Below are 27,724 nucleotides of genomic sequence, written 5' to 3' on the forward strand. Positions count from 1 at the left end.
GATGAGTGCAATTGTGTGGTAGTTTGAGCATTCTTTGGCATTGTCTTTCTTTGGGATTGGAATGAAAACTGACATTTTCCAGTCCTGTGGCCACTGCTGAGTTTTCCAAATTTGCTGGCATACTGAGTGCAGCACTTTCACAGCATCATCTTTTAGGATTTGAAATAACTCAAGTGGAATTCCATCACCTCCACTAGCTTTATTTGTAGTGATGCTTCTTAAGACCCACTTGACTTCACATTCCAGAATGTCTGGCTCTAGATTGGTGATCACACCATCGTGATTATCTGGGTCGTGAAGATCTTTTCTGTATAGTTCTTCTGTGTATTCTTGCCACCTCTTCCTATATCTTCTGCTTCTGTAAGACCCCTCACCTTGAGGGATGTAGGGGCACAGAACCTTGATCCATCTAGGGACCTATTAGGCCTTCTTTCCTCCTTAGGTTGGAGAAGGCAATGGCAACCCACTCCAGTACTCTTGCCTGGAAAATTGCCTCCATGGACGGAGGGGCCTGGTAGGCTACAGTCCATGGGGTCGTGAAGAGTCGGACACGACTGACCGACTTTACTTTCACTTTTCACTTTCATGCATTGGAGAAGGAAATGGCAACGCACTCTAGTGTTCTTGCCTGGAGAATCCCAGGGACGGCGGAGCCTGGTGGGCTGCCGTCTATGGAGTTGCACAGGGCTGGACACGACTGATGCGACTTAGCAGCAGCAGTGGCCTCCTTAGGTACCCATTAATATCCTTTTTTTTTTGTCCTCTGCCATCAGAGAAATATGGCTTAGGGGCCCAGAGTCCCCTGTTTCAGGTCAAGGCAAACACTTATTATTGAAACAGTTATTGGGCAGCAATGGTACAAGGCATGGGTTTGGCAGTGGTGGTAAAAATGTGTAAAGTAAGCTCTCCTCCTCTCAAATGCTTCCAGACTAGTTAATATTGTAATATTTGTATTTCTTATAATCTAATAGGGAACATAATTAGGCATTTTGGCTCTAATGTCCTCTGCCTAGGATTCATTAGAAGAATACAATAAAAATAATTCAAGGATAACTCTAGTGCTTATTATCTGCTTAATAATAATTATTATTATCTGCTTAACACTTTCAGATGGATCTTGAAATCAAATTTTCATGAATGTATTACAACATGGGTATCTATAGAGTATTAAGAGTCAGCTGAATGTAATATTTGATCTGAGGAAATTATGTTTTCAGTTTATCTAATTTATTTCCCTTTCTTGGAGATGTTGATCAAGAGAGTTACCAACATTAAGTGTACTTTGTAATACAAATGAAGTACTTCATTAAAAGAACTTAAATTCTAAGCCAGCACTTTGGATTAACCTCCTTTACATTTGAAATATTGTTTAAATATTTATTCAAAAGGGATCTGAAAATTAATCCTTATAAATATTGAGTATTAAAAAATGAGTTAACATTTATTGAGTGCTTACCCCTAAGTGTACTTTATGGTAATTTATTTGTTTAATCTTTACAATAAGCACTTGAGAGAAGTACTGTTATTGTTTTATAGATGAACCTGAAATGCACTACTATGATAAGGAATAGACTTGCTGTAGGTCAAAGCATGGCAGATTGGGGGTTCAGTGGAAGGATTTTTATTCCTTTTGAGTTTATCTCATATTGAGTTATTGGGAAAGCCTCATGAAAATCCAGGGAGAAATCTTAATTATTTTTTAAAGTTCTCATGCAGATCAAGAGCTGTTGTTAGATGTTTGCACATCTGTACCACAGACAAGAACATTTTAAAGACAAGACAATACCACCAGTGATAACTTGCTAAAGGAAGAAGGTTTATTGACTAAAAAGAACTGACAACATTTTCTGTAGGGTAATCAAATGAGTCATCATATTTATATGTGATGTTCTTCCAGATAAATGGGAAGATACTATTGATAATGCTAATGATTGCCCAGACAGAGATTATATTTCAGTAACAGGAAGATAAGAGGACAGACCTTTTTTTTAAGACTTGCTCATTTTCCCAGACAGATAGATTATGCCTTCTCTTCTCAGAGAGTTTTTGGCATATGCTGTCTCTTGTATATCAGATTAATTGCTTTGAGATTTCTCTTCCAGGGAGTGGAGCCTGGGGGTAAGTATTTTGCTGCGCTGGTCTACCTCCTCAAGGACTTTCTTAACCACAATGGCTTTGACCGGATCTAAAATTCAAAGTTTAAAAGGAAATTTTTAGAGAGTTGAAACAAGATGAATAAAATCACAATAGCTAAAATGTGGATGAGTCTTGAGGATATTATGCTAAGAGAAATAAATCAATCACAAAAAGACAAATATGGTATGATTCCAATTATATGAGGTACCTAGAGTAGTCAAATTCATAGCAAGAGAAAGTAGAATGGGAGTTGAAGAAACTGGAGGGAGGAGGAGGAAAGGGGAGTTTTTTTTTTTTTTAAACAGGAATAGAGTTTCAATTTTATAAAATGAAAAGAGATAGACAGTAATGATGACTACACAAGAATATGAATGTACTTAATGCCACTGAACTATACACTTAAAATAGTTAAGATAGTAAATTTTATGTTCTGTGTATTTTACCACAGTAAAAAAGTGGAAAAATAATAATAAGTTATATTAATTAAAGGAATAATAGAATTTTTATATAGAAAGGACTATGCAGGAAGCACAAATGATCAGACTCATTTTGGGGGAATTTTGATTTCTTGGTTAACTAAAAATGTGATGACAAAACACTTTGATTAAAATTAGCACACATCACTAGACATCTAGCACACACTGGTATCTACTACAGTCCTTTGTTACATCTGTTCTTGCTGAGGCCTGGAAATATGAAAACAGTCAAGCTGTGCACTGAAAATGAAGTAGAATAACATAAAATCAGAATTCCATTTTAATTACCTTTCATTTGGTTCCCCACATTTCCAGCTCCATAGTCTTTAGACTTGTAACCTCCAGACTTGCAAGCCCTGTGGACACAAATTGTTGAAAATGTCACATAGGAGAGTGACTTAGAAAGAAATCCTTTAACTCTAGAGTCACTCTTTTGTTTTCTTTTTTTGTTTTCTTATTAATAGTATCCTGACCAGAGATCGAACTTGCACCCCCTGAAGTGGAAGCATAGTGTCTTAACACTGGACTGCCAGGGAAGGCGTCTTCTTTTTTTTACTCTTGTTTTCTTTAGCTGTTTGGTGAGAAGAGTTTCATTGTGTCACACAGTTGAAGCTACTTTCTTTAGCAACAAGAGGTGGTTTTTTAAAATCTTCTCACCTTAAATAACAGGGCTTGTGGCACCTTGGTTTTGTAAGATGTGGCTAATTTGTATCTTGGCAGTAGTGTATCATGCTTAATATTTAGCATTTATGATCATAAATATGGTCATTTCAATTTATGTTCACTTTCCAGGTATCTAAGTTCAAGCAGATTTTGGTATATTGCATTTTCCCTGTAAAGAATTCCACTTACCCATCATCTCCACCAATGAGGAGACAGTAGGTCTCGATTTCTTTTTCCAGGTGGACCTTGATGTCCAGGAGCTGCTCATACTCCAGTTTCTGGCCCTCGGTCTCGGTCCTGACTTGGTGCAGCTGCTCCTCCAGGGCCCCGATCTGAGCCTGGATCTGGGCCAGCTGGGCACAGTAGTTGCCCTCCGTCTCCGTCAAGGAGCACTCCAGGGAGTGTTTCTGTTAGGAAACAGTAAAGAAGCTGGGATAGATATACAGATATGCAGACATTTGCTTTAATAGATGACTTTTTCCATTTGTTACCTCTCCCTATAATTGTTTTAGATTTCACATTGACACATAGTTAAGAAGACACTCTTAAAAATCAGCAAATTTTTCTTTTTTGGTAGAATAAGCCAAAAGATATCAATGATGCTGTTTCAGCTGTTACATAAAATACCATTCTTTTCTTATGTTCTAAGTTAACTACAAAAAAATATATATTTTTTGATATATGGATATATTCTCAACACAGTTAAGGCTTTTAACATCAACTGGCACACATTTAAAATGGGAACATAGGAGCTTAATTTCCAAAATATATAAACAGCTCCTATAGCTCAATATAAAACAAAAAACCCAGTCAAAAAATGGACAGAAGACCCAAGTAAACGTTTCTCCAAATAAGAAATACAGATGGCCAATAGGCATATGAAAAGATGCTCAACATCACTAATTATTAGAGAAATGCAAATCAAAACTACAATGAAGTATCAGCTCGTACCAGTCAGAATGGCCATCCTCAAAAAGTCTACAAATAAACTGGAGAATGTGTGAAGAAAAAGGAACCCTCCTACACTGTTGGTCGGAATGTAAACTGGTATAGCCACTATGGAAAAAGAGTACGGAAGTTCCTTAAAAAACTAAAAATAGAGTTACTATGTGATCCAGCAATCCCATTCCTGGGCATATATCCAGAGAAAATATTAACTTGAAAAGATATGTGCACACAAATGTTCATAGCAATACTATTTACAGTAGCCAAGACATGGAAGGAACATAAGTACCCATCAAGAGATGAATGGATAAAGAAAATGTGGTGTGTATATACACAATGGAATACTACTCAGCCATAAAAGAGAATGAAATAATGCCATTTGCAGCAACATGGACGCCACTAGAGATTATCATATATGTGAAGTAAGTCAGAGAAAGACAAATATATATTACTTATATGTAGAACCTAAAAAGTGATGCAAATGAACTTATTTACAAAACAGAAACAGACTCACAGGCATAGAAAACAAATTTATGGTTACCAAAGCGGGAAGGGCGAAAAGTGATAAATTAGGACCTTGGGCTTAACAGATATACACTGCTGCTGCTGCTGCTGCTAAGTTGCTTCAGTCGTGTCCGACTCTGTGCGACCACATAGATGGCAGCCCACCAGGCTCCCCCATCCCTGGGATTCTCCAGGTAAGAATACTTGAGTGGGTTGCCATTTCCTTCTCCAATGCATGAAAGTGAAAAGTGAAAGTGAAGTCGCTCAGTCGTGTCCGACTCCTAGCAACCCCATGGACTGCAGCCCACCAGGCTCCTCCGCCCATGGGATTTCCCAGGCAAGAGTACTGGAGTGGGGTGCCATTGCCTTCTCCGAGATATACACTACTTTATAGAAAATAGATAAACAACAAGTTCCTACTGTATAGCACAGGGAACTATATTCAATATTTTGTAATAATCTATAATGAAAAAGAATCAGGAAAAGATATATATATATGTAATATTCACATATTAAATGTTAGTTATTATGATCATTATATCATCATAGAAGTTGGAATTAGTTTTTCAGCTAGTCTATGTATATATCTGAATCACTTTGCTCTATACCTCAAACTAACACAGCATTGTAAATCAACTATGCATCAATTTAAAAAAAGAAGAAGGAAAAAGATAACCTAGGAGATGATAAGAGATCAGCCTTTTCATACCGTGGCTAGGAGAGACTGAAGTTCAATTTCTAGTGTTTGGAGGTTGCGCTTCATCTCTGTCAGCTCATTCCTGGCTGAGGTGGTGGCTCCCACGTCCTCAGTGATCTGCTGTTGCAGCGAAGCGCTCTATCAAGGTGTAAAGGAGGGAGCACATCTTAGTTTTGTGAACAGTCCTCAAAAGCAGAGCGGGTGTTTTCCGGTTAAGGCTCACCTTTTCGTTGAACCAAGCCTCAGCGTCCCTGCGGTTCTGCTCGGCCAGGGCTTCGTACTCGGCTCGCATGTTGTTCAGCAGAACCGTGAGGTCCACGCCGGGCGCTGCGTTCATCTCCACATTCACGTTGCCTCCGGCCGCGCACTGCAGAACCTGCATTTCCTGGAGGCGGAAGAGCGTTCAGCCCAGCTGTGTAGGGATGTCTAGACAGTCTAGAGGCTTAGATTTGGTAGGGCTCTTAAGAGTTTTTCCTGGTCCACCTCCCGGGCTGTGCAGCTGCCTCTACATTTCGTATTTCCTGTCTCATGAAGTAATGTGTTTTATTCTTGTAAAGTTTTAATTGCTCCAAAGCTCTTCCTTCTGGTCAGTTTAATTCCTGCTCCTATAACTCCAATTCATCGATTTTAGTTCTGCTGCACAGAAAAGAGTCTTTCTTCCTTTCCCAAATGAAAATCCCTAAGATATTTAAAATTAGTTACTCTTATCTCTTATGCTATTTATTTATGGCTGAAATGTCTCCACCTTGATTCACTGGTCTGCATTTTACTTAAGAGACCAGCTTTGAAGTGTTCTCTGATCAGCTCTCTTGACCTCAGACAGTAGGAACATGATCCAAGAGCTGAGTCTAAAGAATTCTGAATAATTATAAACAAATATTTGTTATATATTTATATTTACAATTTAAACAGATTTGTTTATTTGCAGTTAATAAAGGGAGAACCTACTCCTGTAAAGAATCCTAGCTGTCGGTTAGGCTATTAAGCTTACACAAAGACTGGTGTCATGATGGACTTGAGTGTCAGACAGATATTTGCATGAACTCTGGTTCTGCCCTATAGTGGTTAAGTGAACTTGGGAAGATCCTTAATTTTTTAGTCTTGATTTTCAGATAAAATAAGAATAAAAAAATATCCTTCTCTGGGTGGTTGAAAGATGTGAAAGAATTATTAGTGATAAGACCTAGTAATACTATCTGGTGTATAAATGCTAAACAAATGCTAGTTATTAGGATCATTGTCATCATCAAAGAAGCTGGAATCAATTTTGCAGCCAAAGTCTACTTATTATCCCATCCGAGATGTGGGCTGTTGGGATGCACTCAGTTCTAAGGTTGTGGATAGCAGATATCACTGCTAAGACTGTGCATATTGAAACAGTAGGGATCAGCTTAGGTCTCTACTGCGGAAACCCTCCTGCCTGCCCATGTCCCGGGCCCTGAATTGGACCTAATGACAATAATGAGGCTTTCTTTTTTCCCAGTTATCTGTATACCTTCTCTTTCTCCAGGTGGGGTTTTTACTTCTGAGGATTTAGTGAAAACTTCCTCAGTTCAAGCAGAAAAAGAAAAAGATAAAAAAAGATGCAGGTGGGTCTGTCTGTGAATGAATCATTTAAAAAATCAATTGTATTCATCAAAAATTTGTTATAGGGACTTCCCTGGTGGTCCAGTGGTTAAGACTCTGAGCTTCCACTGCAAGGGGCACGGGTTCAATCTCTGGTTGGGGAACTGAGATATCACATGCTGAGTGGTGCAGGCAAAGATTAAAAAAAAAAAATTATTACGTAGCTACCATGGGCTATAAACATTCCTGAACCCGTATGTTCATATTAAGGTTCTTTAGGTACCGTTTCAAGACAGCCTCATGGATAATCAAATTGCATTTTTAGCTTGATCTCCTGCTTTGAGGTTTGGCATGACTCTTAGAACTTTTTTGACTATTTTAAAATAAATTCAATTTCAAAGAATAAAGATTTCTCAGAAAACAGTGGTTCTGAAAGCATTCCCCCAAATGTGTCCAGAGTTATGGCTGTATGGTCTGATTTTTTAATCTAACTTCCAATGGTGACCACTTTGGAAATGTATGTTTATTTGGAAGTGTACATTTTTATATGTTTAGTTTCAGTTTCCTTATTTTTGTATATGTTAAGTTTATATCTATTATATATATTAAGATTATACATTAAGGACATATGCTTAAGTGTATACAAAGTAAGTGTTTAAGTGTTTTAAATCTGCCACTGTTTATAGAAATCTAGATCTGGTTTCCTTAAGATATCCTTAAAGTATATTTATTTTATCTAATTAGATGTAATCTCCTAAGTATGCCGTTTTAACTTAGCCATAATTGCTTAGCTGAAACATTGCTTTTGTAATTCTGATTGGTATGGAAAAGAAGATTCTTTCCCCCTCCCTGCCTTGGGAAATTTGATGCGAGATCAGAGGTGAATCTGGACTAATACTTCACCACTGCTACGAACCACTCAGGCCTCATGTCTGTCTGATCACGGATCTTTAGTGCCAGTTTCTTACTTAAGAAGTCAAGTCCATTATCTCCTGTTAGATGGATAGTGTCTGCAGAGGGATGGCAATATGTGGGCAGTCAGCTCTTACCTCTTTATGGTTCTTTTTGAGGTAAGTCAACTCTTCACTCAGGGTTTCATACTGAATCTCCAGGTCTGTTCTGCAGAGGGTGATTTCATCCAGAACTCTGCGAAGCCCATTGACATCGCTCTCTACGCTCTGATGAAGAGCCAGCTCATTTTCATACCTTAAAGAGGGTTAATGATTTTCCAGTTTATTTCATGATTGGAGAAGTAGTCACTGATCAATGATCAAATGCTAGAATTCTGGAATTATGGAGTGACACATTTGGCCTAGATGGGAGGGGAGTTTGGAGGAGAATGGACATATGTATATATATGGCTGAGTCCCTTTGCTATTCACCTGAATCTATCACAGCATTGTTAATCGGCTATAACCCAATACAAAATCAAAAGTTAAAAAAATATAAAGTGACACATTTGGTCACAAGAGACATTTTCAAAATTTGTTGTATCATAATTATTTTGAGATATTTCCTTGGCAGAAAAAGAACTATGGTTTTGCACACTGCTTTGATAGCAGTTCATACTTTATATTTTATAGCCAAAGAGTAAAAAAAATAATAACATTCTGTTTGTTTGAAGTCCAAGCGTTTTACAGTGTTGGAACCAGAGTTGGTAATATTTAATGAGGGATCAAAAAATAAATTTAATGAAATGCTTCTCATTGACCTTGTGAATTTTTTTTTTTTTTCACTCTGTGAGGCTACTTACTTGAGTCTGAAATCATCAGCGGTCAGCCTGGCATTATCGATCTGCAGAACAGCATTGGCATTGCTGGTGGTGGAAGCAATGATCTGGAAGCAGGGAGTTTGACTTTTTAGAGGCAATTTATCATAACTGGTAAAAACCAAAAAGCGTGTGTGTGTTTAAGATTAGGAAATGGAAATAATCCAAGTTAATTATAGTTACTAGATAGTTAGTGACATTTTCATCATAACTACTGAATCTACTTAGTGCTTATTTCCAACGCTAAATTGAAATTCCCTTTAAGAAGTCACAAGTAGGAATGAGAAATGTTTTTAGTATTCAGCGAAGGAAGAAAAAGAACATTTGGAAATAAAAGTACATAAAAAAGGATGGCAAAGTGTAATTTCTTACCTGGTTTTTAAGATCCTCGATTATCGGGAAATATCTACTATAGTCATGATCAAGACCACGGCAAGATCCGGGCCCAAATTTCTCATACCAGCCCTTGATCTTCTGCTCCAGGTCAGCATTGGCCTCCTCCAGGGCACGAACATTCTCCAGGTAGGATGCGAGGCGGTCATTGAGATTCTGCATGGTCACCTTCTCATTGCCAGAAAGGAGGCCCCCCTCATTCACAGTAAAGCCAGCACAGGGATTGCCCCCCAAGGCGTTTCCTCCTGACGAGCTGCCCCCGAAGGCACATGAGAAACTGCTTCCAATTCCAGGCATGCTGCAAGCGTTTCCAGCTCCAAAGCTGGCTCCCCCACTGGAGAGCCTGAGTGAGCCCGTGGTGGGACGGGGACTGGCCCTCCTGGATCCACTGGGAAGTCGAAGAGACATGGTATCAGAGATGTGCTTATGAAAGCCGGAGTGGAGAGACTGCCCATCCCAGCTCGTCTGTTGCCCTTTTTATAGACAATGCTCAAGTGTGTCTGGATGAAATTCTGCCTACATAGAGTTAAACACCGCTTGCCAGCCTCAGCAAGTTAGCTTAATTAGATGAATTTTCCTAATTAGTATCTAACTTTGCCTGGCTCATTTCTGTAGGAAGGCAGTTGCCCCCAGGTTAGTGGTTATCTGAGAAATGGGTCTGGGTGGAGCAATTTCAGGTTCCTTATTACATTTTAAAATTGTGAGTGAGTCATTCCTCACTTCCCTCCTTAGAAGATAAAAACTCACCAGTCCACCACTGAATAAAAATCTGGCGTCATGGTTTTGGGCTGTTAGGCCAAGGTAGATTTTGATGTTTCTGAGACTTTTACTGCTTCTGTTTTTACAGTTCTTTCCACATAAATAGAGGACAGGACAGCAATCATTATTTCCACAGCTTGGATCTTCAACCACTGACTTTTCTCCTCAACTGTTGCTGCTGTTTCTGGTAGGAAGTTAATTTCCATTTTGGCTGACATGCAGGGTGTTTTGTTGACATGTACTTATGTCTGGGTATAGTTGTCTTCTCACATCCATTTTGGTAATTAGGAACACACCCCTAATTGCTGTTATGGGTTGTGGGAGTTTGGAAGGACATTAACTTATTTCCTGACCTTGCAAAATTTGAAGCAAAAATCTGGAAAGAAATATTTCACCTGTTTCTACTTCGTGGTGGTTTCGCTTAGGTGAAAGTCATCAGTAAGCTACTTTCTAGATGTGGATTCCCACGTATTCATTGAAAACTCTAAATATTATGTCAATTTGGGGGGAAAAAATCTGGAAATTGGCCTATGGACAAAATTTCCATGAATATTTATTATGTGAGGCTGTTGTGAAAATATGGGTAATTCCTTCATTCATTTAGAACCTACTATGTGCCAGTCATTGTTCTGACACTTGTGTTAAGTAGAATCCTACATTATTTGTCCTTTTGTGACTGGCTTGTTTCACTTAGCAAAATGTCTTCAGAGTTCATCCACGTGGCAGCATGTATCAGATTTTCCTCTCTTTCTAAGCCTGAATAATGTTCCATTGCATGTATTTTGTTTATCCATTCATCAGTCAGTGGCCACTTGGGTTGCATCCACTTTTTAGCTATTTTAGATAGTGTATAATGCAACTATGAACATGGATATATACATATCTGTTCCAGTCTTTGCGTACCCTTTTCATGGAAACATACCCCAAAGTAGAATTACTAGATCATATGGAAATTTTATTTTTAATTTTTTGAAGAAATACTGTACTATTTTCCATAGTGCTGCACTATTTTATATTTCCATACATAGTGCACAAGGATTTTAATTTCTCCACATCATCACAAACATTTGTTATTTCCTTTTTTTGATAGTAACCTTATCAGGGGGTATCTCATTGTAATTTTGATTTGCATTTCCCTAATGATTAGTGATGTTGGGCAGCTTTTCATGTCCTTGTTGGCCATTTACATATCTTCTCTGGAGAAATGTCTACTTAAGTCCTTGCCCACTTAAAATACCATGCTGGATTTTTTTTTTTTTTTTTTGGTTAAGTTGTAGGAGTTTGTTTTATATTCTGGATATTGACTCATTATCGTCTTATTTTTAAATAGGTTGAATTAAGAGTTGGACATGATGGAGTGACTAAGCACACACACACACACATCACTCTTCATTTTTCGACTGTGATTATTTTATCTAACTTAAGGAAGTGATTAACTCTACAATGTCATAAAAGTGTCTTCCGGTAATATACTCAAAACATTTTGCCTTTCACATTTAAGGCTTTGGTAGTTTGGAATAATTTTTGTATATTCTGTGGTATATAATCAAATTTCACTTTTCCAATATGGATAATGATTTCAGCACTGTGTGCAGAATAGTGTCACCCTCTCCTGCAATGCCATGCCATATTGTCATAAAGAAACTGTCCAGTGCCTCAATAAGTCAGGAAATCAAAGTCCTCAATAAAGCTTTGTTTAGGTGGGGATTCAACTGTTACTATTTTTTGGTCTGGTGCAGAAACATACCGTTTTGGTTACCGTTGCTCCATAATATAACTTGGTATCTGGTAAGGCAAGTATTCCTTTGTTCTTATTTGCCATCAAGTCAAATATTCCTTCTGTATTTTTCTTTCATATAAAATTTAAAGCCTGATTCTCAAATACAATAATAGCCCAAATTTGCTTGGAATCCATAAAGCTATTTGAAGAAAATTGACATCTCTGTGATATTGTGTATGTCTATCCAAAAAGTTGAATATTCTTTCCATTTATTTAGGTCTTCCTTAATGTTCTTCAGTGAAAAGGTACAGATTTCTTCATAATATGCTTTTGCATCCTTTTTAAAGAACTATTTCCAGATACTTATCTAATATTGCTAAAGATATCTTTTAGAATCATGCTTTCTGGACAAATTGTACTAAGAAATGCAATTGATATCTGTGTAGTGCGTTTGATCGACTTTACTACAGTCTGTTTCCCCTCGCCCCAGTTTAAAAATTTTATTTTTTTGGTTGTGCAGTACACAGGATCTTAGTTCCCTGACCAGGAATTGAACCTGGACCTTTGATCATGGAAGCATGGAGTCATAGCTATTGGATCTCCAGGAAATTCCCATCCCCCAGCTTTTATTTATTAATTTTCCCAGTTTTATTGAGAACCAACTGACAAAACTGTAATGCATAAATTGTAATACAGTATTACAGAATTGTATTACAATTGTGAGAAATTATTCTCACAATCAAGTTAGTAAATGCATTTATCACCTCATATGGTTACCTTTTTTTTTCTTTTTGGTGAGAACATGTAATATCTGCTCTCTTGGCAAATTTCAAGTATTCAGTATAATTAACAGTATAATTAACTTTAGTCATTATGCTACACATTAGATCCTCAGAATTAATTCATCTTTTAAGTAAAATTATGTACCCTTTTTCCTCCATTCTCCAGTCCCTGGCAACACCATTCTACTCTCTGCATGAATATATGATTTTTTTTTTAAATTGGAGGATAATTGCTTTTTGACGTTGTGTTAGTTTCTGCCATAAAACAACAGGAAAATATTCTTGATAGAAACAAACATAGCAGTATCTATAGAATAAAATGTTAAAGTCCTTCCTTACCTTCCCCTCTCTTTTGTCTTCCCTGCTTTCTCAGGAAACTGCAGTTTACCCATTCAGATGTTTTCACCCTTCCAAATGGATTTCTATTCATTTGCACACATACACAGCATGTAAAAATACACACGCTATCTGTGAGTCTTAAGTGTTAAATGTGTTGTTCTGTAACTTGTTTTGTTCACGTTGCATAATATACTTTAGTGCATGGATGGGTGCCCAATGTGGATGAAACCGTTGGCTGACCCTCAATTTTAGCTGGGCAATAGCTCTCCACAAGAAAGACTACTATCTCTAGCTTTCTTTGCAGCCAGCTGTGGCAATGCAATTAAGTAGCTGATATGATGGACAGGGAGGCCTGGTGTGCTGCGATTCATGGGGTCTCAAAGAGTTGGACACGACTGAGTGACTGAACTGAACGGAACTGATGATGTAAGCAGTATATGTGGCAAGTTCTAGAAAACTTTAAGAGAAAGCAGACACACATCTTTTGTCCTGTCTTCTCCATTTCCTCCATCCTGGTTCAGGGTGTGATGGCTGCGTATGAGGGTTGGAGGGTCGTCTTGGACTGTGAGCTGGCACCATATCCTGGGTATGGCTGAGTGGAAAACTGAAAGGAATATGGGTCCCAGAGGATGCCCTGAGGCACAAAGCTACCATCCACAGCCCTGATTAGCCTACTTTTGAATTTTTATGTATGAGAGAAACAAACTTCTATCCGTGTAAAGTCATGTTATTTTGTTATTGTTACTCAGGGCCAAACCTAATATTAAGTAATTTGTTTAACCACTATCTTATTTAGGAACTTTCAGATTGTTTCCTACTTTTTGCTGTTATTAATAATGCCAGACATGTTTTCATTTTTCTCTAAGGTAGAATTCTTAAAGCTTTTTGTTAGTTCATTTTAGCCAGATTTGTTGAGGTTTAATGTATGTATAATAAAATTCATTCTTTAAGCATACTCTATGAGTTTTGACAAATTCATAGTCATGTAACACTCACTACAATCAAGATATAGAAAGTTCTGTTACTCATCCCCCAATTCCTTTGTACCCCTTTGTCATCAGCCTATCCCCACAGCCCCAGCTCCAGAAAAACACTGATCAATTTTCTATGTCTATAGTTTTGCCTATTCCAGAATGTCATGTGAATGGAATCATACAGTATGTATCCCTAAGTCTGACTTCTTTCACTTAGCATAAGACAACTGAAATGCATTCACGTTTGAGTCAGCTCATCAGGGCAGTGGGATTCTGCTAGAAGCCACCCATGGAAATGATGAAAACCTCATAAATATATCCCACCATGTGCAACTGAATTTTTTCTCCACTTAAAGTGACTCTATATTCATATGCCTACAACAGATCAGTTCATGCCTACTAGTGCGCCTGATTAACAGCACCTTTTGCTCCCTCTCAGATGTTACATTTGGATAATAACAATGGTCCCTTTATCTTAGAATGGCCCTCAGAATGCTTGTGGATATCCAAACACCACCAGATCTGAGGGAAACTGATGATGGAAGGGACGTTGGCATGGAAACAGACAGCAGATTTCACTAATTGGGGTAAATTATTTTAGTTTTGCAAATTTTACAAAAAGTGGCCATATAAACCTAATTCTAGGGCCCCCTTTGTGCCCTTGTGCTAATGAGGGCTCTTGAAGGGTATGTGTCATTAGTATCATGGTACTTCCTCCTCTGTCAGTCACTGTGCCCTCAGCTTCATCCTTCAGCCCAGTCCTCCATCATAACCTGGTTCTTCTGAGCCTTGAGTCTCTCTTGGATTTTATGAAGTTGACTAGTTCCAGGAACATGCATTTTGTTGTTGTTATTGAGGCTTCTTCTGCCACTTCCTTTCTTCCAAATAAAAAAAAAAAATCCACCTTTGTTTCTTCTCTTATTTTTTTTCTATCTTTTTGGTTTTATACATTTTTCATTCTTAAATGGGGTATGGGGAGGAAGAAGAACCTACATGTTCAGTATGGTGTGTTTTCGGAAAGAAGATGGCAGTACTCTGGCTGTACCGTGGTTGGGTGTAGCCTCAAATTGGTCACATTCAAGACTATGACTCTTGCATCAGCCCTTGGGGCTCAGGGAACATCTGAAATATCTGAATCGGAGACAAAATAGGGCCTTTCAGATGTTCTCAGAAAGTTCTAATATAGCACAAAACTGTATCTTGCCTGTCTGTGTTTTTGCTGTCCTTGTAGGACTGAGGAGGGAGATCCTGCCTGGTTCCTCCATGCTGTGTTTTACTCCAGAGGCCATGAGCTCTCATTGGTCCTGATTTTTCAAGGCAGTACCTTCTCAGCCTGTTCTGTAAAATATTTGTTTCCAAGGGCCTGATGGTGAAATGTCTAGGACATATTCTGTTAGCCAAGGTCTGGATGATGGATGCTGGACAAGGTTTGGTAGTTAACAATTAAGAGTGCCCAATGAAAGTTTTAGAACTGGATATTATTCAATAGACTGGTTCCAAATTGGGAAAGGAGTACGTCAAGGCTGTATATTGTCACCCTGCTTATTTAACTTATATGCAGAGTACATCATGAGAAACGCTGGGCTGGATGAAGCACAAGCTGGAATCAAGATTGCTGGGATAAATATGAGAACCTCAGATATGCAGATGACACCACCCTTATGGCAGAAAGTGAAGAAGAACTAAAGAGCCTCTTGATGAAAGTGAAAGAGGAGAGGGAAAAAGTTGGCTTAAAACTCAACATTCAGAAAACTAAGATCATGGCATCCAGTCCCATCACTTCATGGCAAATAGATGGGAAAACAATGGAAACAGTGAGAGACTTTGTTTTCTTGGGCTCCAAAATCACTGCAGTTGGTGACTGCAGCCATGAAATTAAAAGATGCTTGTTCCTTGAAAGAAAATTATGACCAACCTAGACAGCTTATTAAAAAGCAAGACGTTATTTTGCCGACAAAGGCCGTCTGCTCAAGGCTATGGTTTTTCCAGTGGTCATGTATGGATGTGAGAGTTGGACTTTAAAGAAAGCTGAGCACCGAAGAACTGATGCTTTTGAACTGTGGTGTTGGAGAAGACTCTTGAGAATCCCTTGGACTGCAAGGAGATCCAACCAGTCCATCCTGAAAGAAATCAGTCCTGAATATTCACTGGAAGGACTGATGCTGAAGCTGAAACTCCCATAGTTTGGCCACCTGATGCAAAGAACTGACTCTTTTGAAAAGACCCTGATGCTGGGAAAGATTGAAGGCAGGAAGAGAAGGGGATGACAGAGGATGAGATGGCTGGATGGCATCACCGACTCAATGGACGTGAGTTTGAGTGAACTCCGGGAGTTGGTGATGGACAGGGAGGCCTGGCATGCTGCAGTCCATGGGGTTGCAGAGTCAGATATGACTGAGCGACTGAACTGAACTGAACTGAATGAAAGTTTTGGAGATTTGTTAACTATTGATATCAGTGTTTTACCTTTTTTTTTCACTAAGACTGAATTCTTAGAAATGTGGATGAGTACTTAAGTTTTCCAGCCCTCATACTTATGCTTTCCAGAACTATTAGCTAAAACCATGCATTTTGGGATCATAACTTAAGTTTGTATTAAATATAAATCTGTCTTGTTTAGAGAGACAAGTCTTTTTATCTAAATAGGAAAGAGTGGATATAGAAAAATGGAAGTTAGATTTTGTTTTTGGAAAGAAGAACACTCTTTAGAACAAGGAATGACTAGCACTGGTGGTCGCAGACAAAGAGGGTCCAACATTGTGGTATTAAGATGGTGGATTAGCCAGGTGTCTTGAGAGAGCTGTAGTTGTGGCTCTAGTCCTCCAGTTCCTAGAAGATGGAGCCTCTGGATGACCCTGCTAGTCAGAATGAGATGGTAACAAGACATAATGAAGTAGCTTGCAGCCTAAGAGAGAGGATATCTAGTGACCAGGACTTAATAAATATGGAGACAGAGAAGGTTGCTGCTGGAAAGGAGCTGGAGATGGGTGGTGAACAGAGAGGAAAAGAATACATCTATGCACACAAGAATCTGTTGATGATGGACATTCCTGGATGGCAATGGAAACTTAGTGTGAAATAGAATGTGCTTGGGGGAAGTTATTGATTTTTTCCTGGTCAATTAAGACTCTGGTCAGCGAGGAAGAAAGGGAGATCTGAATTTGAATCTATCCCCCACCGCCCATCATCTGTGTAACTCTGGGGAAATTGCTTAATTTATTTGAATGTTTATGCCTTTTATGTAAATAAAAATAATAAAAACACTTATCTTATAAGCCTTTATGAAGATCAAAATGGTGAATTCACAGAAAGAAAGATTAAAGCACAGTCCATAAATGTAAGACATCGGTATTCAATTCAGTTCAGTTCAGTCGCTCAGTCGTGTCCGACTCTTTGCGACCCCATGAATCGCAGCACGCCAGACCTCCCTGTCCATTACCAACTCCCTGAGTTCACCCAAACTCATGTGCATTGAGTCGGTGATGCCATCCAGACATCTCATCCTCTGTCGTCCCTTTCTCCTGCCCCCAATCCCTCCAGCATCAGAGTCTTTTCCAATGAGTCAACTCTTCACATGAGGTGGCCAAAGTACTGGAGCTTCAGCCTCAGCATCAGTCCTTCCAATGAATACCTAGAACTGGTCTCCTTTAGGATGGACTGGTTGGATCTCCTTATAGTCCAAGGGACTCTCAAGAGTCTTCTCCAGCACCACAGTTCAAAAGCATCAATTCTTCGGCGCTCAGCCTTCTTCACAGTCCAACTCTCACATCCATACATGACCACTGGAAAAACCATAGCCTTGACTAGATGGACCTTTGTTGGCAAAGTAACATCTCTGCTATTTAATATGCTATCTAGGTTGGTCATAACTGTCCCTCCAAAGAGTAAGCGGTATTATGGTCCTGCAATTGAAAGTACTTTTATTTATTTATTTTTTAAATATTAATTTATTTATTTTAATTGGAGGCTAATTTCTTTACAATATTGTATTGGTTTTGCCATACATCAACATGAATCCACCACGGGTGTACATGTGTTCCCCATCCTGAACCCCCCTCGCACTTCCTTCCCCGTACCATCAAAGTACTTTTAACCTAACCCAATCCAACTCTACACCATTGAACTTATGACTTCCATTACCAAAATTGGAGCCCTTCATCAGAAGAAGATCATGAAAAAGGTAACGTCTAGCTGTAGCTACAGTTCAAGAACTATGCTGGGGCAGAGGTCAACTACTTATGTGGGAGTAGGAAACATAGTAATCAAAATGATCTTTGAGACCTGGGGATGCAACCTTAGTGTGGCTTAGCACCTAGATATGTTGCAGTTGAGAAATATCAATAACTTCAGATATGCAGATGACACCACCCTTATGGCAGAAAGTGAAGAGGAACTAAAGAGCTTCTTGATGAAAGTGAAAGAGGAGAGTGAAAAAGTTGGCTTAAAGCTCAACATTCAGAAAACGAAGATCATGGCATCCGGTCCCATCACTTCATGGGAAATAGATGGGGAAACAGTGGAAACAGTGTCAGACTTTATTTTTTGGGCTCCAAAATCACTGCAGATGGTGACTGAAGCCATGAAATTAAAAGACGCTTACTCCTTGGAAGGAAAGTTATGACCAACATAGATAGCATATTCAAAAGCAGAGACATTACTTTGCCAACAAAGGTCCGTCTAGTCAAGGCTATGGTTTTTCCTGTGGTCATGTATGGATGTGAGAGTTGAGTGCCGAAGAATTGATGCTTTTGAACTGTGGTGTTGGAGAAGACTCTTGAGAGTCCCTTGGACTGCAAGGAGATCCAACCAGTCCATTCTGAAGGAGATCAGCCCTGGGATCTCTTTGGAGGGAAGGATGCTGAAGCTGAAGCTCCAGTACTTTGGCCACCTGATGCGAAGAGTTGACTCATTGGAAAAGACTCTGATGCTGGGAGGGGTTGGGGGCAGGAGGAGAAGGGGACACCAGAGGATGAGATGGCTGGATGGCATCACTGACTCGATGGACGTGAGTCTGAGTGAACTCTGGGAGTTGGTGATGGGCAGGGAGGCCTGGCGTGCTGCGATTCATGGGGTCACGAAGAGTCAGACACGACTGAGCGACTGAACTAAACTGAATGTGAGACACTTTAAATTCCACATGGTATATATACCAGTTGGTTAAAACCCTTTAGTGAGAGACTTCCCTGGTGATCCAGGGGTAAGACTCTAAGCTCCCAGTGCAGGGGGCCTGGGTTTGATCCCTGATTAGGGAACTGGATCCCATGTGCTGCGACTAACACAGTGCAGTCAAACAAACCAATCCTCCCCCTCCCCCCTCAAAAAAAAGCCAAAGCAGCCTTTGTCATTCACATTGGAAATCTAGGTTATTGCAGAGCTCTCTGCCTCATCACTCATATGAAATAAACTTTTATATCCTAGAACTTTGTTGCTGTCTAGACCCAGCTGCACTGTCTGAAATAACTTGGTTAGTCTATCAGGCAGGATCTTATGTGTAGGAGGATATGAGTAAGATTGAGAACCACCCCAGTCAATAAGTAACTAAGTGCAAAATGGAAAACAGCTATCGAGAGTAACAAACTAACATTAGCCGATCACCCCTGCATTCTAAAGAAAAGACAGTGAAAGTAAAGTCGCTCAGTCCTGTCGGACTATTTGCAACCCCATGGGCTGTAGCCTACCAGGCTCCTCTGTCCATGGGATTTTCCAGGCAATAGTCCTGGAGTGGATTGCCATTTCCTTCTCCAGGGGATCTTCCCAACCCAGGGATCTGAACCCGGGTCTCCCGCATTGTATGCAGATGCTTTACCGAATAAAGCTCAATCAGTATCATTTTCTATTACATCCATAGCAGCTCAAACTCAAAGAGAACCAGTCATTTACAAAGTTAATGAGGGACAGATTTGGGACCAGAGGTTAGGACTGGCATTCTTTGCAATTCATCCTGTCAGGAACTGGAGTAAATACGACCACAAGTGAAGCACTTAGTTTTATTAGCATATCCTTAGTACTGTGACATTGAGACCAACTGTGGAAATTCAAAAGCACAGAATTTATCAAAAATAACTTGGAACAGAAACTTGTTAATGAAGAGGCAATAAAGATTCCACCAAATGCGAGCAAAAACCAGAGACAGAGCAAGATTTGTTTTCCTATTCCTGGGAAGGATGACATACAAAGAACCTGAGAAAGGGAAGAGAAGGAAAACATCTTCTAACCCTTTTATTTTGAAGAACAGAAGTGAATGGTTTCCTTGGGGTTTTGGTCAATAGGATTTTACAAAAGAAGACTTTTTTTTTTTTTTAAAGAGCATTTCCCCTCATTGAGGGACTTTAGAAGGCAGTCGTTGCTCCATTGTAATATTGCTTATTTTTGAGGATTTTTCTTCAACCGAGTGGACCCTTAGTGAGAGGACACTGCCAAGCTGATCAAGTTCCCCAACCACTGTTTTGACAACAGCTTCTTCTTTTGAGTCTAAAATAAAATAAATGCAAGCTTAGTACTCATTCTTAACAGGTGGAAAGGTATTTAGTCACAATGGGTATGCTCGTATAAAACAGTTTGCAGAACTTCCCTGGTGGTCAAAATGGCTAAGACTGCTGCTCTCAATGCAGGGGGCCTGGATTTGATCCCTGGTCAGGGAGCTAGATCCCACATGCTGCAGTTAAGACCCAGCATGGTCAAGTAAATAAATAAATAAAAATATTAAAAAACCCAAACAGTGTTTGCGAGTTTGCTGAAAATTGAGATGTAATACTCAATATCTGTGCTTAGCAAGGCCTAAGACTATCTTTGTTATCTTTTAGAACAATGGGTGTTTGAAAACATAAGTGAAACATGCATTAAGAAGTATCAGGCAGGTATAGGCCTGGAGCAAGTAATGTCTTGTTTTAAATACCAACTTGCCCTGTTTTTGTGGTTTAAAATAAAGTTGCTTTTCTAGAAAAACATTGAAACTGGGGAAATAATAGGTTCTAAGTAAGAAAAATGTTGGGGGAATTGATTTCCCATTTCAGAAATTTCATAAGTTGACTACATCTGTTCTACAGGAACATGAAATATGAATGTTAAGAGCTGATACCTTATCCTTTCATTCACTAGAACTAAACTTATATACAGTTTTACTTAGTTTCCAGATAAGTGACTTATTTAATACAACTGCTGGAGTTTAAAAGAGTTATTCCAAGTTAAAAAAAAACAACCCTCTTATACCTTTGACTTGATTTTCAGAATTTTTGGGCCCACGCCCTTCTGATTTGCAATATGTGGACTTGCTTTTTCTGTGAAGAGAAAAGAAAATTACTGCAGTTTTCTATCATTAGGGAGCTCATAAAGAACTATGAATGGGGAATAAAAGTTTTGGAGTGCTAGTTTCAATTGAAGTTCTAGTTTCATATATGGCTTCAACATTAGTTGAAGGAAATGAGATCTCCAAGATCTCCAAGATCCCCTGGAGAAGGAAATGGCAACCCACTCCAGTAGTCTTGCCTGGGAAATCCCATGGACAGAGGAGCCTGGCGGGCTATAGTTCATGGGGTCTCAGAGTCAGACATGACTTAGTGACTAAGCAACAACACAACGGGGGGTTAACCAGTGAAGCCACAAGAGTGTGTTATTGTAAGAGATATGCTCCAATGCTCAGTCCCAGAAAGCAGTTTTCCTCCTGGATTGGAGTCTAGGCATTGCTCAGTATTCCATATTTAAATGTTCTCTATATTACTAGGTATAGATACTTTACATACTAAGAGATTGGGTTTTGCTGCCTGTTTTCATGTCGTTTAGATGCAGTAACAAATTGCTAAGTGATGCTCTTCAGAGCAGGAAATTCTAGGATACAGTATTGGTTTACACATACACTGAGAAAACCCAGCCTATGTGTGATTCATGTTTTTCACAAGTTGATATTTACCTTCCTTCCCCATCTATTAGTTTGCAATACATTTCAATTTCTTTTTCTAAAAATATTTTGACATCGAGAAGCCTTTCGTGCTCAAGCTTCTGGCCTTCTGTTTCCATCCGAATCTGCTGGAGTTGGTCCTCCGTTGCACCAATCTGCTCTTGGATTTGCTGGAGCTGATGGCAGTAATTGCTTTCAGTCTCAGCCAAGGAGCATTCGTAGGAATGTTTCTGAAAGAAGAACAAAGCACAGCTTGCACGTGTAACAGATAAACCACATGTTCATGCTTTAAAAACATTCTCAAGGTGGAAAGAAATATTTTGTACAAGGGCTAAATCTTTCCCCTTGAAAATCAACATTAGCCAAATTAAAACAATTTTTGCTCTCCATTGAAAAAGCTTCTTGTTTTTCCTTCTTCAAGTTTTGGGATTGGTGAATCAGAAGTAATATTTATAGAAAAAATGCTTGATATATAATATGTCCATGTCTATTTAATACATTTTAGTGAAATATAATTAGTTATATATATTCAGATATATAATTAGTTATATATATTCAGTTATATGTTAGTATATATACATATATACATTTGGGTTCCCAGGTGGCTCAGTGGTAAAGCATCCACCTGTCAATGCAGGAGATGCTGGTTTGATCCCTGGGTTGGGAAGATCCCTTGGAGAAGGAAATGGCAACCCACTCCAGTATCCTTGCCTGTAGAATCCCATGGACAGAGGAGTTTGGCGGGCTATAGTCCATGGGGTTGCAAGAGTCAGACATGACTTAGCAACTAAACAACAACAACACACACACACACACACACACACACATATATATGTATGTATTTACTTAATACACACACACATTCAAGTCACGATGACGCCTACGAACCATGGCCATGAGGGACTGAAGTTCTATTTCCAAGGTTTGCAGGTTGCGCTTCAGTTCCATCAGCTCATTTCTGGCTGCCGTAGCAGCTCCCGCATCGTCAGAAATCTGCTGATGCAGCGATGTGCTCTGAAGCGTAATTGTCAGATAGGTTAGTGACCCGCTTGGTGGTCTCCTGAACAAACCCTTGGCCTGTGATTTGCTACATGTACCTTCTCGTTAAACCAGGCCTCGGCATCTTCACGGTTCTGTTCTGCCAAGTCTTCGTACTCAGCCCTCATGTTGTTCAACAGAACAGTGAGGTCCACTCCTGGGGCTGCATTTATCTCCACATTCACGTTCCCCCCGGCCGCACCCTGCATGACTTTCATTTCCTGGAAAAGCTATCTGTATTAATCATCAAGGTAGACTTAAAGAAAATTATTAAAGTATAGTTGATTTTGGGCTTCCCAGGTGGCGCTAGTGGTAAAGAACCTGTCTGCCAGTGCAGGAGATGTAAGAAACATGGGTTCGATCCCTGGCACAGGAAGATCCCTGGAGAGGGAAATGGCAATTGCCTTCAGTATTCTCGCCTGGAAAATTCCATGGACAGAGGAGCCTGGCAGGCTATAGTCCATGGGGTCGCAAAAAGTCAGCCATGACTGAGCTCACACACACACACACACACACACACGAGTTGATTTACAATGTTATGTTAATTTCTTCTATACAACAAAGTAACTCAGTTATACGTACATACCTACAGATTCTTTTTCATATTCTTTTCCATTATGGTTTATCACAAGGTATTGAATATTGTTGCCTGTGCTATACAGTAGGACTTTGCTGTTTATCTCTCCTGTATATAATAGTTTGCCTCTGCTGATCTCAAACTCCCAGCCCATCCCTGCCTTCTCCCCCTTCCCTCCTGGCAATCACAAATCTGTTCAAGGTAGACTTTTGATTGAGATCCACAGTGGACTTGAGGAAGGGCATCAGATACCACAGGAAGCCAGGATTCCTTACCTCCTGGTGATTTTTTTTGAGGCATGTCAGTTCCTCACTGAGTGCTTCACATTGTATCTCCAGGTCACTTGTACAAAGAGTCAGCTCCTCCATAACTCTGTGAAGACCGTTGATGTCAGCCTCAACACTCTGGTTCAGAGCAAGCTCATTTTCATACCTGGAAGGTTATTAAAATGCTTGAGAACTATAATCATAGGTAGGTGCAAAGCATGACTTTTCTAGACGTTTCATATACTAAAGGATACCGATGTTCAGTACATACCCCTGAAGCAGATGATGATAGCAAAATGATGAAACACTTTGGAACACCTATTGATTTATGAATATTATTTTGGAGCTGTTTCTTCAGAGTTGACTTTTGGCATCCCATGTGCTTAACAGTAGAAGAAAAGTACTCTTTAAAATTTATGCTAGCTTTAACCTAAATGTCCATAGCAGAGAAATAGATAAAGAAGGTGTGGTACATACATATGATGGAATATTATACAGCCATTAAAAAGAATGAAATAAGGCCATTTGCAGCAACATGGATAGACCTAGAGATTATCATCTTGAGTAAAGTAAGTTAGGCAGAGAAGGAGAAATATTGTATGCCATCCTTCATATGTGGAGTCTGAAAAAGAATGTTACAAATGAACTTATTTACAAAACAGAAACAGATTCACCTACTTAGAGAACAAACTTATGGTTGTCAGGGGGGAGTGATGGGAGGAAGGGATAGTTAGGGAGTGTGGGATCGACATATACATACCACTATATTTAAAATGGATAACCAATAAGAACCTACTGTATAGCACAGGGAACTCTGCTCAGTGTTATGTGGCAGCCTGGATGGGAAGTTTGAGGGAGATGGATACATGTATATGTATGGCTGAGTCCCTTTGCTGTCCACCTGAAACTATCACAGCATTGTTAACTGGTGATACTCCAATATAATATAAAAAAGTTTTTAAAAAGTTAAAAAAATAAAATTTATGCTAGCTTCATATCAGGGCACATTTAATCTCTTCAGTGATCTAGTCTGACTTTATAAAACCATGTTGGTTTTTAAAGCAAAAGTTATGTTCTTTACTCCAATGTAGTATTTTTACTTATTATAATTAATTACTTTATGTTTACCTACTTCAGCCTGAAGTCATCAGCAGTCAGTCTGGCATTTTCATTTTGTAGAGCAATGCTGGCATTACAGGTAGTCACAGAAATAATCTAAATAGGATAGATGGTGCAAAATGTTAGGTCCAAAAGTCAAGGGAGATTCCAGATCTCATTGTGATTCTTATCTTCTTAATCCATAAAACATCTATTTTAGTATCATTTTTTCCTATTTTAAAGAAATCTGGATTTTCTCCAAAGTTTAAGAGCCAAATGTAAACTTTTCCAATCACAGACAGTTTTATTACTCTTCATCAAAAAGTATGAGGTAATAAAAGATCAATGAAGCAATTCTATCTGTTTGGAAACAATTTCTCTTTCATCAATTAATTCTGCAAATTCTTATTGCCAGGCAGTGTGCCAAGCACTGGGAATGTAGAGTTAGCAAATTCACACAAATTTGCTAAGCATGTTTTCTATTACATCTTTATTTTTTTAAGGTTCAGTTCAGTTCAGTTCAGTTGCTCAGTCATGTCCGACTCTTTGCGACCCCATGAATCATAGCTCGCCAGGCCTCCCTGTCCATCACCATCTCTCAGAGTTCACACAGACTCACGTCCATTGAGTCGGTGATGCCATCCAGCCATCTCATCCTCTGTCATCCCCTTTTACTCCTGTCCCCAATCCCTCCCAGCATCAGAGTCTTTTCCAATGAATCAACTCTTCGTTTTTAAGGTTATGCACACCCAAAGCCTGTAGTATGCATCTTTCTTACCTGCCTTTTGAGATCTTCAGTGACTGAGAAATATTTACTACAGTCATAAGCAAGTTGTCGGCCAGAACCAGGCCCATATTTCTCATACCAGCCCTTGATTTTCTGCTCGAGGTCAGCGTTGGCCTCCTCCAGAGTACACACATGGTCCAGATAGGATGCCAGGCGGTCATTGAGGTTCTGCAGTGTCACCTTTTCATTCCCAGGGAGGAGGCCATGCTCATTTTCAAGAAAACCAGTACAGACACCACTTCCCAACCCTCCACCACCATGAGAGAAACTTCCTCTAGAAGAAACGCTTCCAAGAGGGCCAGAGAAGCTGCTTCCTGCTCCCAACCCACCGCATGCATTTCCAGCCCTGAAGCCTGTCCTTCCACCAGTTAGCTGACCACTGCCAGCTGGAGAGCAGAGCCGCCTGGATCCACTAGAAAGTCGAAAAGACATGGCGACACCACCAAACGACCCTTTCTCAGAGAGGAGCAAGGTCAAAAGACACCATCCATGGAAGTTAGCTCTGCTGGCCTTTTATAGGACTTAGTAGGTCATTTCAGCCTTAACTATGTCGATCTGTAATAAAATATTACTTGCATGCTAATTGTTGTTTTTCATAATTGGGTGATTTTTTAACAGTGTCCAGTCTGTAGGTGGAAAGCTGGCCCAAGGATATCTTTGTATACGAAAAAGGTGCCAGATACAGTAATACCAAATCATAGTTTTATAAGTCAATATTACATATGAGTCAATGTACATCTTTTTGACCTCCGAAATATATTTTAGTTGTTTTTTCCTTCCAATATAACAAAAGATTCATAATTCAAATGCACAATGTCTAATGCTTCTATTCTGTAAATACTTATGAAGTATTTTATTATTCATGTGTTATTGAATGTTTTCTTTCTTATTCAAATCAGGTGCTCTCAATATATAGTGATCCTTTGGTAGTGAGAGCTCTCTAATTGGTTAAAAAAAAAAAAAAAACAGAAATAAAAGTCCTGCAGAACTTTGCTTATCAATTTAACTAAAAATTAGTGAGTATGTGACATTGACAGAAAAATTACTTGTATTGAGATTTCTTGGTTTTGTCCAGGAACAGAATGTCTATTCAAGTAACTTCTGAGCCTCCAAATTGCTCCTTTTTCTAATTCAAAAATATTGTTTAATGTTTTATAGTTTAAATGTATGTATTTAAGACATTATGAATTTTTTTGAGAAATGAGCTTCATGTTGGTGCGGAGGGAGTAAAATATATGAAAAAGAGGGGGATTTTCATCACTACTTAGAAAACCAATAATCATGGTACTCTAGATAAAAGATTAGTTGTCATTGGTGAGCAGAGTCTTCCTCCTTCTGCTTTGATGCCCATGGGAAGTCATCCTGTCCGGTTGTTCTTCTTTTCCCTGTTGGGCAAATGAAAATAATAACGTTGAAAAGTCTCAAATGAATGTTGAGCAGTTCCAATAATTCATGATTACAACACAGTTGGATGGGCACAAACATTTTGTAAGTGTTAATTATTTAAATTATTATAATAAAGTAGGCATGTCAGATAGGGTCAGCTGTCCATCACTTAAAATGGTACAAATTGATTGGTTAACTGATTATGTATCCAAATAGTTTTGAAACAGTAGTTTTTCTGAATAAGAGTTGTCAATGTTGTGGATAGTGAATACCTTTGAAAAACATCCAACATTATTGTTTTTAAATGATATTTGGTATACCAGAATCCATAAAAATCCATATTTTTTGACCCAAAGTATTTAAAGATAATTAAGGTAAAACTAACTGAGACCATTGGGACACATTTAGAACAATGTGTGATAAGAGATTCAGCTCATATTTAGAAACTTGGTACGGATTTTGTAGTGACCTGGTCAAAATTTCAACCTTTTTGTCCATGTTTCCCATGAGTAATACAAGAAAAACAGAGTGTGTTGTCAGTGTAATAGTTGATAAGTCTTGAGTTTCATGGATAAGAGGTATTATGAGACTGCAAAGTGTTATTAACATAATCTGCTTATCTCTAGATCTTTTATAAATACTAATTAAGTGATAATCTTTTGTGTAATAAGGCAGGCATATATTATTAAAATCATTTTGAAGACAAATTGGCTGTGAAGCTAAGAGGCAACACAGATTATAAAGCATTTCTATATCAAAGCAGGATTGGAATGTATGATGCTAAACTCAGTGAAACATTGTTATCTATTTACTCATAAGGGCAAACCTCTTGAATTTTTTAATCATAGATTTCCTTCAAACTAACAATTACTACAAAAGTTTAGACATGCTTTAGTCCTTTCTAGAAGTGGGGGACAGAGTTAAATATTCTAGGCTAGTTCTATCTATATATTTCT

General features: G+C 38.9%; 2 protein-coding genes and 1 long non-coding RNA gene across 4 annotated transcripts in view; 1 reads left to right on the plus strand and 2 right to left on the minus strand.

Annotated features, from left to right (window-relative positions):
* Positions 1-13,608, plus strand: part of LOC132343070 (uncharacterized) — a 50,749-nt gene extending 37,141 nt beyond the window's left edge. Inside the window, exons 2-6 of one of the 2 annotated variants that reach the window (XR_009491749.1) lie at positions 6,932-7,010; positions 9,140-9,277; positions 9,996-10,094; positions 11,905-11,932; positions 12,783-13,608. This is a non-coding gene — a long non-coding RNA (uncharacterized lncRNA). Of the gene's footprint in view, positions 1-6,931; positions 7,011-9,139; positions 9,278-9,995; positions 10,095-11,904 lie in introns of both variants that reach the window. The other variant, XR_009491748.1, reaches the window with a different exon arrangement.
* KRT25 (keratin 25) lies at positions 1,796-9,566 on the minus strand. Its single transcript, NM_001075523.1, is given in 8 exon segments — positions 1,796-2,185; positions 2,901-2,968; positions 3,465-3,682; positions 5,434-5,559; positions 5,645-5,806; positions 8,037-8,193; positions 8,741-8,823; positions 9,128-9,566. Coding segments are annotated over 8 exon segments (1,353 nt in total). The 5' UTR covers positions 9,557-9,566; the 3' UTR covers positions 1,796-2,075.
* A 6,087-nt stretch (positions 13,609-19,695) lies between the features above and the next one.
* Positions 19,696-25,841, minus strand: KRT26 (keratin 26). Its single transcript, NM_001099096.1, has 8 exons — positions 25,374-25,841; positions 24,630-24,712; positions 23,507-23,663; positions 22,714-22,875; positions 22,505-22,630; positions 21,629-21,846; positions 20,932-20,999; positions 19,696-20,193 (listed from the first exon to the last, which is right to left on the minus strand). Exons 1-8 carry the CDS (start codon positions 25,812-25,814, stop codon positions 20,039-20,041), a joined length of 1,410 nt encoding a protein of 469 aa, NP_001092566.1. The 5' UTR covers positions 25,815-25,841; the 3' UTR covers positions 19,696-20,038.
* Between the last annotated feature and the right edge of the window lie 1,883 nt (positions 25,842-27,724).

This window comes from Bos taurus, chromosome 19 (genome assembly GCF_002263795.3).
Source record: "Bos taurus isolate L1 Dominette 01449 registration number 42190680 breed Hereford chromosome 19, ARS-UCD2.0, whole genome shotgun sequence".
In the NCBI taxonomy this organism is placed as follows: domain Eukaryota; kingdom Metazoa; phylum Chordata; class Mammalia; order Artiodactyla; family Bovidae; genus Bos; species Bos taurus.

Bases quoted from the DNA above. Each gene is read 5' to 3' on its own strand.
- KRT26 (NM_001099096.1), bottom strand. From the start codon at position 25,814: ATGTCTTTTCGACTTTCTAGTGGATCCAGGCGGCTCTGCTCTCCAGCT. The intron at 21,847-22,504 runs GTTCGTAGGCGT...TTCTTCTTTCAG, and splicing joins TTCAGTCCCTCATGGCCATG to AAACATTCCTACGAATGCTC. The intron at 21,000-21,628 runs GTAAATATCAAC...TTCTCTTCACAG, and splicing joins CTAATAGATGGGGAAGGAAG to AAAAAGCAAGTCCACATATT.